This window comes from Falco peregrinus, chromosome 5 (genome assembly GCF_023634155.1).
Source record: "Falco peregrinus isolate bFalPer1 chromosome 5, bFalPer1.pri, whole genome shotgun sequence".
Classification (NCBI taxonomy): domain Eukaryota; kingdom Metazoa; phylum Chordata; class Aves; order Falconiformes; family Falconidae; genus Falco; species Falco peregrinus.
Genome location: NC_073725.1, coordinates 30,746,337 through 30,757,765, shown reverse-complemented (window position 1 = coordinate 30,757,765; position 11,429 = coordinate 30,746,337). Strand labels below are relative to the sequence as shown.

Sequence of the window (11,429 nt, the reverse complement as noted above, 5' to 3'; positions counted from 1 at the left end):
CCTTCATGGCCTGGTATGTCTTTTGGTCTGCCTTGGTCCTGGGAAAGAGCTGCTGTGGCTTTGTGATGGGCACCCCGCTGGTCTTGTGTGGGGGTGATTTTGATTGTAGATGTATTTTCACTAAGGTAATAAAATGCTAAGCCATTCTCTTTCCCAAATTCAATTTGATTTTTCTTCTGAGGCTCTGCTGATACTCTGTTCTCATTTCTCCTGTTTTACTTCTTTAAGAAAGGAAATGAGTTGATCAGGTGTAAGTTGGAGGCACAATGCCTCTGAAGATATTTCAGTGTGTTGACTGGAAAACTGGAATAAAATCTCTTGCACTGCTCTCAGGAACAGTAAATCTTTAGTTCCAAATAAACCTGTATGAGGCCCTCCCCTCGTGCATGTACACATGCAAAGATGGTTTTAGAAAAAAACTTTAGCTTCAATTGTGGTATGTTAGAGGGCATATTTTTTAATCGACATGTCTTCACTTCAGGATACAACTTCAGATCCAGGAGACTCTTGAAAAATTGGCATATGTAGCAGCATGGGGGAAAATCACCAACAACATGGTTTATAAAAAAAAAATGCTGTTATTTAACAACATTATAACTAGAAAAATGAGGTGAGGGGGCCTAGCAGACCTCTGCAGGGGGGTTGTGTCTTTTCCCTGCAGAGTTGGCCTTCACCCCCCTTGGCAGGCAGGTGCAGGAACAGTGTGCTGCTGGTGGAAGCTGCTGCTGCCAGCGCTCCTGCTCTAGTTTTGGCGAGCAAATGTGCCCAAATGCAAGACCTGTGGAAGAACTGAGCGTGTGAGCACCTGTGTCTGGGAACGTGCTCTCTTCCCAGCTGCGGCACTGGGGCTTTTTCTGTCCGGGGATGCTGTTCCTGGAGCGCTGCCCAGGAGAGGCGGCGGGAGCTACGGGAGGCGAAGGGTGCGTGGCCCCTGGGGGCAGCGGGGCTCTCCGAGATCTTCCCCGTGTGTGTGTGGGGAGGTGCTAGGGCCCGCCCCAGGGACCGTCCCGCTGGTGGAGGGCCGGCGGGGGGGCTGCGGGCCGGAGCTGAAGGGGCGAAAAAATGAATTGACTTTTGTGCCCCCGCCCCGTGCGGCAGGGGCTCTCCCCGGGTGGCGGGTGGGGTGCCGTGGTGTCCCTGTGAGACCAGCCGGGGGGCGGCTCGCCCGGGTGGGCAGGGGCCCGCTCCCGCCAGACGGGCGGGCGGAGAGGGAGGCGGCGGGGACCGGCCCCAGGCCGCCGGGCGGGAGGCGGCGCGCTGAGGGGCGGGCCGGGCGGCGCTGCCGGGCGGCCGCCGCGGCGTGTGGGTGGCTCCAGGCGGCCGGTACCCGGCGACAGGCGGCGGGGTGGGAGGAGGCTGGCGGGGCGGAGGAGGAGAAGGGAGCGCGGCGGCGTTGCGGGTGTATCAGCTGGTGCTGGACTATGGTGCGGCTCGGCGGGGGCTGAGGCGCCGGCACCCCGTCCTCCTCCCTGCCCGCGGCTGCCGGGCGGCCCCAGCCGCACGTGTGGGATGTGAGCGCTGCCCGCGCCGGGGGAGCATGAGCTGTGCCCAGGCCGGCATTGTCCAGGTACGAGGGGCTGCTGCCGGCGAGGGCGGGGGGGGGCGGCGGGGGGACGAGGTTGGCGTTGCCTCCCGGCGGCGAAGTGCGATGCGGGATGGGGCTGCCGGCGGCCTGGGCGCCGGGAAGAGCCCCCCGGGGCGGCGGGTGTGCGCTGTCATGGGTGCCCGCCTTTGTGCCTCGGGGCCGGCCGGGCTCTGCGGGAGCGGGACCCCCCGCCGTGTCCCCGGCGCTTGGCGGGGGGCTGCCCCCCAGCCTGCGGGCCCCGCTGGGGTACGGGCTCAGCCGCCGGCCTGCCGGCTGCGTTGCACTAGCGAGCAAATAGTGTAGAATGATGATGAGCGACGTGCCGGCGGGGACTGACATCATTTGTGGATGTGGATGCGCGCAGGCGGTGATGAAGAGTCCCGCGCTGAATTTTCGGTGGTTCCATCCCTTCCCTGTAGAAGGAGAAGCCCCCAGGTTTGCTTCTTGGCTCCTTGACAATGCAGCAAAATTTAAGGCACAAACTGCCTTGCCCCCCCACCCCCCGGCTCTGTTGCTGTAAGCCAATCTTGTGACTTTGTATTTTGGTTATTACCTTGTGTTATTATGTAATTGCGTTTTTTCATTAGCAATTAAATAAAATAACTTATTGTAAGTACGTTAAGAATGCTGCCCCAGCCTGTAGTGCTGTCAAATGCTGCTTTTCTCATTTTGCAGCCTGCATAGGTGATGGGCTTGCACTGACACAGGCACACGCGATTTGTTTCGTCGTCTCTCTTGCATCGTTTCCTGTGCATTCCTCTGTAGTTGCAGAAGAAATTACTTGGCCTGGGTTTAGATTTTTTGCATCCTGCTGTTAGGAGCTGCAGTAGTGCCCATTTTTTTTTTTTTTTTAAATGCTGCACTCAGCAGAAGTGCGTAGCGAGACTGTACGGCGGGCGGGCAGTGCGCTCTCCGTGTATTTACCAGCGTCACCAGCTCGTTTTGTGGGGCACCTGGCTCTGTCTGGACACAGCAGCAATTAGGGGCAGGGTGCTGCTGCGCCGGTGGTGCCACATAGCAGGTGGTCAGCTGTGCCTTCCTGATTAGTGCTCATGCGAGGATTGCAGTTATTACAGTAATTCATTTTAGCTTGGGGATTCATTTTGAAAATTTGGATTTTCCACTAAGAAGGGATTATCACTTCTCTGTATAGTACGTGTGGTTTATGGAGGAGCAGCGTTGGGTTTGTATCCTGGCTGCTCTCTCTACTTTTAACTGTCTCAAACATGTGCCCATTTGGACAACAGGGATGCAACGTTGATTTTCATGCTGGACCAGAAGGAGATGTAAAAGGCAGCGCACATTTAGTCTATGCACAACACTCATCCTGTTGATGCAGTCTGTCTAGTATGGGGGGGTGGGGAAACAAGAGTTATCTGTCCTTATGGAGGAAATGCTGGGTCTGTTTGTTTGTTTCAGCAGGGTGAGTGGGGAGTTAGCTCAGAACAAAGAGTAGTCCGTCAGATGGCCAGTGCTTGCAAGGCGCGAGTGGCGTGTGAGTCGGTGGTGGTATCACTCATGCGAAACATACGCTAACGTGCTGCTGACTTAACGTGACCTGAGCTTTGGACTCCTAACCTTTTTAGTATCAATCAGCTCTTTTTTTATCAGCTTACTCATTTGAAACCAGAGCAGACCAGAGAATGAACTGATGCCCTCTGACTTTAACAGGAGCTATCATTATCTGAATGTGGTGGTGATTTATTTGAAAGCAAACCGTGTACACATGCTCCTAACATCCCAGAGAATTTATTTGAAGTCCATGTGCTTGGTATTTTGAATGCATTCTAACAAACGAGATGGTATTGATTGTATTCCAATAAATAATTGGCTAAGACTTTAAAGTTAAAGTGCATCTTTCTGTGGCTTTGTTTCATGTATGTGACGTGTGATCTAGTATTCTTTGAGCTGGTGAGATAATCCCAGTGAAGCTTCGTGGAGTTTTGCATATGCTATGTCTGGTGCTAAGTAGCGTTCATTCAAGGTAGTGCTAAATCCTTCTCCTTGTCTCCTTTGGAATGGTTGTCTTACAAACAATGCAGTTACTCAAGTAAGTAAAGCGAGCAGAGCTTATTAGCTGCTTTCTGAAATACTGCAAAAGATGTAGTTGTGGTGTAGCGGGGGGGATTCAAGTTGTGAGCGTGATGATGCTGAATAGTTGGTGTCAGGCCAGGAGCTGTTCTAACAAAGAAGTTGAGTTACCTGTTTTTTTAAAGCTGTTGGAAATCTGTCTTTGTGGATGCAGGCATTAAGGTTGCCCCTGTGGTTTCGACTCTGAAAGCTGTTTTTTAAAAATAAAATCCCACAAGACAACCTCTCTGTTCCCCCAGAAGTTAAACATCTTGTAAAGTTCAAACAGAAAGGCTTTTAGTAATTAAAAAAAACACCCAACAATTATGCCAAAGTATCTTAGTTTGCAGTGATGGACTTTGCTGGAGAATGTAATTTGTCATCACGCTCACTTTCCTTTTGTTCTTTCTAAGTGTCTGTCTGATCCTAAGTCTTTACCTACTTAGTTTCTTCCAAACATAGGGGTATCCACAAGGTCTGGCTTCAGCACGCATAGCACGTAGTCTTTGTAGGCCCCTATAGATAGGGAGGAGAGCTTGAGCCTTATACAAGTGCTGTGGTGCTCTCTCCTTCCCGTTCTGCAGAAGGGATGCTTGCCAGGCTAAGTCAAGTGTGCCTTTGACTGCTGCCCAGAACAGTTTCGTTGGAACATGAAATTTTGGAACATACGTGTGGCTTCCACAAGCGGATCATACCTACAGCTGTCACAGCTTTCCAGCATGTATAACTAGAAACCATCAGCGCACTGGGAGTCACCAGCACCTCGGTTGCTCCTGGGCCTCCAGTGGTACCAGTGCTGCCAGGAATGTTGGTTGCCGTAGCGCTGGCAGTTCCTTTGGATCGGCTTGGGGGAGTAGCTGGAGGATGGTCCTGCTCGTACTAGTTTCTGTATCTGCCTATTAGCATGAAAAGGAATTGCGATGCCCCCTTTTCTTCAGGATGTCTGCTGTTTGTTTATGCTCAGCAGCTTCTCGGTTTTGGCAATAAGGAGATGAGTCAGTTTTGCTTCTGTTTAAGGGTTTTTTTTACCCGTTTCTCTTGTAACATTTCATGTGCTGTTGGGATTCTGCAGTGGCTGAGTGGCAAACACTGCAGGGGTTTGGTTTGGTTCCTTAGAAATACGTTTCTATTGGGCTTAGATATCAGGAATGTTAATTCTAATAGCCTGAACCAGGCTAGATCTTACTTATGCGTTTGCCCTAAAACACAGTAATATTTTTGTTTCTGTTGGTACTCTCAGGAGGGTAGGGGGCATACAACATAGGAAAAATAGAAGTACAGCCAGTAGCAAAGGGCAGGCTGTGATGCCACTTACTCCAGTTGATGTTTTCCAGCTGAGATTTGAGGCCAGCAGGATGCTTAGAATTTATTAGGAAGAAATGGCAAGGTTCTTTGATGTAGGGAGCCCAGGGTCATTTTTAGTACAGTTAATGAATGGTGGCTAGGCAGCTGTATAATGGGCTTGTGAGTCAGCCTTGGACTCTTTTGATCAGCTGTGTTATGGCTAGGGTATCCTGTCGTCAGCTCTGAAGTAGGAGGTTTGGATTCTTAGGGCAGGGCTCCTTAGGAGGGACTGGGACTGTCCCTTGGCAAGATGGTGTCCTCATCTCAGATGTTTGTGGGTTCACCAGAATATGGGCCGGTAAGACTGGTCCAAGCTACAGGCAAAATAGGCTGTTGTCATGGGCAGCAGGCTGCTGGGGGCAAAAGGCTGGCAGGAGCCTCCCAGCCTGCTTTTGCTTTGGGGAGAGGGAGGAGCTGGGTTGGAGCAGGGCAGCGCTGAGCTTGAAGCAGGGTTTCCCTGCTGCAGTACCTGTTGCAGCTCCTGTTTGTCCTCTCCCTCTGGTGTCGGCAGCAACAGAAACCTCAGCTCCCCAGGACTCTCTATTCCCAACTCCCCCCACTTTATCGTCTCACCCTCCTTTTCCATGAGTTAGGAGCAGCCTAAGCTTGTTTCTAGCTCCTCATCCTGTTGTCCGGAACGTTGCCTACAATGCAGATAAACCTTGAGATGGCTGGGGGGAAGCGATATGGTAAGGTGTTCCTTTTAGACACTAAAAAAGGGGGAAACCCTGGTGCTCTTTTTTGAAATATCGAAGTAAAAGATCAACACCATGCTCCCCGGGGGATTGCTGTGCTCCATTGTATTTACAAAGTTCTTTGAGGACGCAGCAACGCAGGCAGCATTCCCTTGCTGCAGAGCAGAAGGTCTGTGGGAGAGAGCGTGTGCACAGCAGTCAGGAAGGCTATTATTGAGACCTTCGCTGAGGTTTCATTTTATGCATTTAGCAAAACAGGCTCACTCTTTCACACTTCCCAGATATTTTTATATTTCTCTGCAGATGCTTGTAGAACACCAACATTTGTTTGGTTTGAAGCCTGAATTAAAATTCCCAACCAATGTGTAGAGGCAACGGGGGGTGGGGAAAGCAAGTATTTGCCCCAAAATTAAAATCCATTTAAATTTCAGTTGTTAACCCATGAAATAGCAATGCAGTATAGAATGTCTCTTGGACTGAATCACTTATGTTTAAAATGGAACATGCTCTAAAAATAAATGGGTAATTGCTTCAATGTAGTCAATATGGAATTTAAAGATGACTGACAGAGTGATTTGTCATCCATCTCTATAGCAGGAGTCATCTGGGAAGTCTGTGATGTTCAAGGCATTTGTTTCTATTAGCACCTTTTAAAGTGGTTTTGCTAATGAGCTTTTGAACACCAGGATTGAAATCTGTCATGTGGTATAATTAATTTTTCCATACCGTAGGAAAATGTGCCATGTGCACCTTCAATTACCAAATCGGGTTTCCCAGGTCCTGAAATGCGTGGTTCAGCAGGCCTATTGTTTCAGAGAAAGGAGGAGCATGCTGCTCTTCTGGTGCCAGCAATGAACTTGCTTTCACATGGCTCCATGCAAAATCTCGGATGGCGCCCTGCAAGCTTGGGAAGGGCTGATGTTGTGCTACCCGCTGTATGCTTTTTGCAGAGGGGAAGGCTGGTGGATACCCCTCCCAAACACCTGCATGCAGAAGAGATGCAGCAGGGAGTTGTGTCTTCCCAAGGGGGAGAGGAGAGCAAGAGAGGGAGGATGCTTGAGGAGATGGTTGAACAAGTTGTCCTCTACTGTATGCCTGTGAAACACCTGAGTATACGGAGCAGAAGGGGTCAAGGAGCTGTTCTTTGAGTCTTGAGCATTGCTGTGACTCCTGCTCCTCCCTGAAAAACTATGCTGCCGAAGCCTGTCTTTTTAGCAGAACATACATTGTATGTTGTACAGGCTTTGCTGAGCTAGGTAAAAAGCCATGAAGTTGGAGATAATCCAGCTTTGCTTGCGAGCTGGATGCCTCTTGTAAGGCACTTCCTCAGCCATTTGAACTACAGTCCTCCTTCCTGCTGGATGCAACAAATGCACATGGGGCTACCTGCCTGGTCATCTGTGGGCATGCTTACAAGTGCTTGACAAACTGGTGGGGTGGATGGGATCATCTGATGTCCCAAGCTGGTCCTTGGACAGCTAGGTGCTTTCCTTTGAAATCTGGGCCCTGTCGAGACTGATAAAGTAGGAGATACTGTCTTGTGCCTACATTCTAATGCAACCTTGAGAAAATTTAAACTTGAAAATCACATTCTAATGCAGAGCATCCATCAAGTGTTGGATTATTTGTCAAGTGTCTTTAATGATGTATAAAAAAAAAAAAAGCTGTGGGAGAGGCCTTAGGTAAATATACTGTTTGTCATGCTACTTTTTATGTGTGACTGCATGGTTGCCTGAAGATGATGGACAGCAACAGATTTACTCTGAAGCAGCATCTTGATTTAAAGAGCAAGGTTTAGTTCTACAAGCTTCACATGAAAAGGGGGGGAAGTGGATGAAATGTTTAATTTCAGAGTCAGAACACACATTTCCAAGATGATGCTGTTCAAGATTCATGAAAGGCCAATTAGTCGTTAGATTGTCTGCTGCCTTGGTTACAGGCCCATGGAACCTCTAGAGATAAGGAGTGAGATCTTTTCATGAACTTCTGAGTTGCTTAATTTGACCACACCATGCTGTCAAACAGTAGTCAATGTGAGGTCAATACCATGATTCAGAAATAGTGCCTGCGTACCCTGAGTCATAGTAGAGACCTGATGCTGAGAGAAAGTATTATTGAGTCAAACCCTTGGGTCTAAAAATGAGCGGTGCTCCTCCTGAAGTTATTGGGAACTTTGCTTGATGAAGGGCAATGCTGCATGGCTTTCTATGATTATTTTTTGATTTATTTTTTTACAGAGCTGAGTATCATAGGGAAGCTGGCTGTTTGCTGTGCCGACATGAAGCACTGACATTTCTTTCTCATTACTCTAACAGCAGGCTAAAGCTGAAACAACCGTAGGAGTTGCTACCCAGGCCAGGTATTAAGGGCTAATGAGCTGAACTACATTTTCTTCTCTTTTTAGGCTAGAAAAGGATTCCAACATGGAAGCACCTGGTCCTGTGGTAGAACTCCTTCCCAAGACCCATCACTGTGGTGGCTTATAAGAACTAGGCTACCCAATTTACCTTCTTTTGGTTTCTACTTAATGTTCCTTAAGGATTTTTCTTTGTGTGTGAAAGGAAATAACCGATTTTTTTTATGAGCAAGGCTCCCATTAAAGAGTAAGATTTCCCACCTGATTAAAGGCAGAATTTTTTATGCTGGTCAAGAAACTGCATCCTGGTGTAGAACCATTACCTGCCCTTGAAATTTGACTTTGTATTACTCCTTCATGCTGCTCAGAACTGTCACTCTCAAAGCATCCTCTTCGCAGATTTTTAAAGGCTCTCCCTCCCTGCGCGTGAGCTTGCATTTCCCTTTTGATAGTCTTCTCTCCCCTTTCAACCTTTCCGCTTCCGGGTGATTGCAGAGTACTCTTGTTTTTGTTCCAATGCACTTGCAATCTTGTGTCTCAGACAATTAAAACATGGGTTAATAACTCAGACTAATTCTCCGTACCCAATAGCATGATGTAGGCTAAAGCCTTAGTGTCTGTACTTGAGCAATTATATTAGGGCATTTCTAATTAAAAACATGTATCATCTAATTGTGTCTGAATTCTTAAATATCTGTGTCTTTTGCACTGAACTGTGTATAAAGCAGGTGCAGAGAGGGTACGTGCACGTCCTAATGTACTTAGGGCGGTTTGCAATCCTAGTGTTTGATTTTACTGTTGCTGGGGAGGGAATGAAAAACTTTTGGCACCTGGGAGCAAAGTAACAAGCAATCATGGTGCAGGAAATGCAGAAAAATTGTAGCAAAGGTGTGGTAAAGTGTTCTGGGTGCTTCTGTGCATTTAGCTTGCCAACTGTGTTGCTGAGGTTTGGCTAGAGGTGGATCCTAGAGGAGGGTGGAAGCAGTGTCTTCTAGAAATCTGATCTAAGGATCAGCTGCTGAGTTTGCTTGATGGAGCTACATGGTAACTTCTAGGTGGCAGCTGTATTGTCTTGTCCAGCTTGGAAGATAATCAAAAGCCCAGGGAAGTTGCTGCAGAACTTCTAGAAGGTGACAGACTACTCTTGTGCCCTCTCTCCTTTCCTCGTGTGCCTACTTGCAAAGGTGACTTTTGGAAGCCTGGAATAGGAGTAGTGGCCCAGGCCAGGCTCCCTGCAGGGGTGTCTCAACCCTGACCCCTCACTGTTTGGTTTTGTTTTTTTGGTGTTTTTTTTTTTTTTTTTGTAAAAAAAGGCAATCCTAAGATTAGTGCAAAATGAGTAAGAAACAATTTCCCAAAAGATCTTATGGGAAGTTGCTTTATTACAGAAAAAGGATGGATATAGGGTTGTGAGGGAGAGGTTGTATGTTTAAACCTCTACTTGGAGTGGGACTAGAAATGTTTCTGGCAGAGGCTCTGCTCCTACAAAAGATCTTGATTGCCTAGTTGATATCCGAGTGACCTCCTAATAGTTATCAAATGTGGATTTTGTGCATGCGCATATGAATTATTTGTTGGTAAAACATGAGTTTGAGGTTTGGACTTGTAGTTAAATATATGCTTGTCCTGACCTATTTTTCCCAGCCTAATTCTGCCAGCTCTGTGTGTGCACGCGTGATTCTTGCTTAGGGAGTCACGCTGACTTTAGAAAGACAACACACCTTGGGAAGGCTGGTACGTAAGTAGTGGTAGCAGGCTCAGGGTTTGCATGAGATGAGTTGGGCTAGCTCAGCAAGGGGAAGATGTGGAATAGGATGTTTCAGGAGTTGTCTGCTGATTTAACACTGTATCATCTAGTAACTCAGGAAGGGTCATTGTGAATAATGTGTTTAACTGACTTGTGACCTCAGAATAGCTCTGCGATGGACAGGAGATCAATCCACTGGATGGCCTTCTAATAACTCACTGGAAAACCCAGTTCATCTCCTTTAGTTACCTGGACCATAAGGGATATAAATGCAGTATGGCTAATCCAAATAATCCCTGTGGGACCATGAGAGGAGACACCCACATGCTGAAATGGGAAGTGATGAGGGCCTTAAGCAAATGAAAATCTAAGCTGCTGTGCGTCTCCATGGCGCACTGAGTTTACTAGCTTATATGCAGGATGCCGTAGCCATGCTTTGTGCAGCACTGCACCAAAAAGAGCCATAAAAGACTAGCGTGGGTCGGCTGGATGTGCCTGGTTTACGTGTAGGCAGCAATAGGGTTCCCCCTCTGTGCTCCCTAGGGTTTTTGTTTCCAGTGTAATGTAGGCAAAGCAGCTTTATGCATCTCTGCCTGCCCAGAGTGCTTGTGTGTTGAGTTAGGTGCAAAGCTGGTTAACAGTGCCTGAAGGCAGGCAGGTCATCAGAAGCAGGTACTCCAAAACTGGTGTGTTGGGTAGGGTCTGTTGCTCAGGGAGGAGCTGCCCTCTCCAGGACGAGGTGTTACTTCTTCAGCACCTGATTCAGATCAGACCAAGATCCCTGACTTTCCAGGAATGTGCCCTGACAGGCAGGGAACTCCTCTAAGTGTGTGTGAGTATGGGATGTGATTTACACCCATGACCAAAGTTATGTTCTGCATAAGGGTTTTGAAGATTCACTGAGCGAGAGGGAGCATAACTCTGATTTAATGAGTAGAGGGGGGAGTTTCTGGATTGCTTTGCCAAGGGCCGGTGCATGTGTTTTATAATGCAGAATAGCAAATGGTACGTTAAAACATGTTTCTGGGATGCACAGGAGCAGAACACTAGGTCCATGAATCCTGTTATGTGGAAAGCAGAGCTCAGTAGCATTTCGAGTACCATTTTCAGCTTCAATGCCTGAATTATCTAAGTCCTGTTCTTTTGATCTGGCCTAAAATATTTGCATTCAGTCTTGTCTTCTGAACCATTCTTACTCATGCCTCAGTGATGCGTCCAATGGGAAACTGCATGTTTGGCTTGTCTCATGCAGTAGTTTGGAGTTGTGTCATGGTATCTAATGGTGAGTATGAAAGCTTTCAGATACAAATTCCCGTGTAATAGAATACCAATATAATTCAGTCAGAGCTTTGGGAAACAACAGATTATATGTGGGAACCAGTTCTTCAAGCCTCAGAGGACCAAGGCTCAGAGCTCAGAAGGTTGTTTTGCTCACCTCAAATTTCAGAGTGAGAAGATGTAGGTGAGAGATTACTAAAAAATGCTTTCTAGCTGCACCACTCAGCCCAAACCATCGTCCTTCTAAAACCATTCCCCTTGATCCTGTGTTTGGTCTCTGATAGGTGGTAGGGCAGGAGGGAGCCTTTGCAGCCATAGAGGACTCAGCTGGACTTCATGCAAATGGAGGATTCC

At 47.8% G+C, this 11,429-nt stretch overlaps 1 protein-coding gene across 2 annotated transcripts in view; it reads left to right on the top strand.

The window, feature by feature from the left end:
* Positions 1–1,329: 1,329 nt before the first annotated feature.
* HECW1 (HECT, C2 and WW domain containing E3 ubiquitin protein ligase 1) overlaps positions 1,330–11,429 on the top strand; it is a 258,037-nt gene continuing 247,937 nt past the window's right edge. For both annotated transcript variants that reach the window (XM_055806060.1, XM_055806061.1), the window contains exon 1: positions 1,330–1,567. In XM_055806060.1, the coding sequence (XP_055662035.1) occupies positions 1,538–1,567 (30 nt within the window). In that variant the 5' untranslated portion in view covers positions 1,330–1,537. The remainder of the gene's footprint in view (positions 1,568–11,429) is intronic.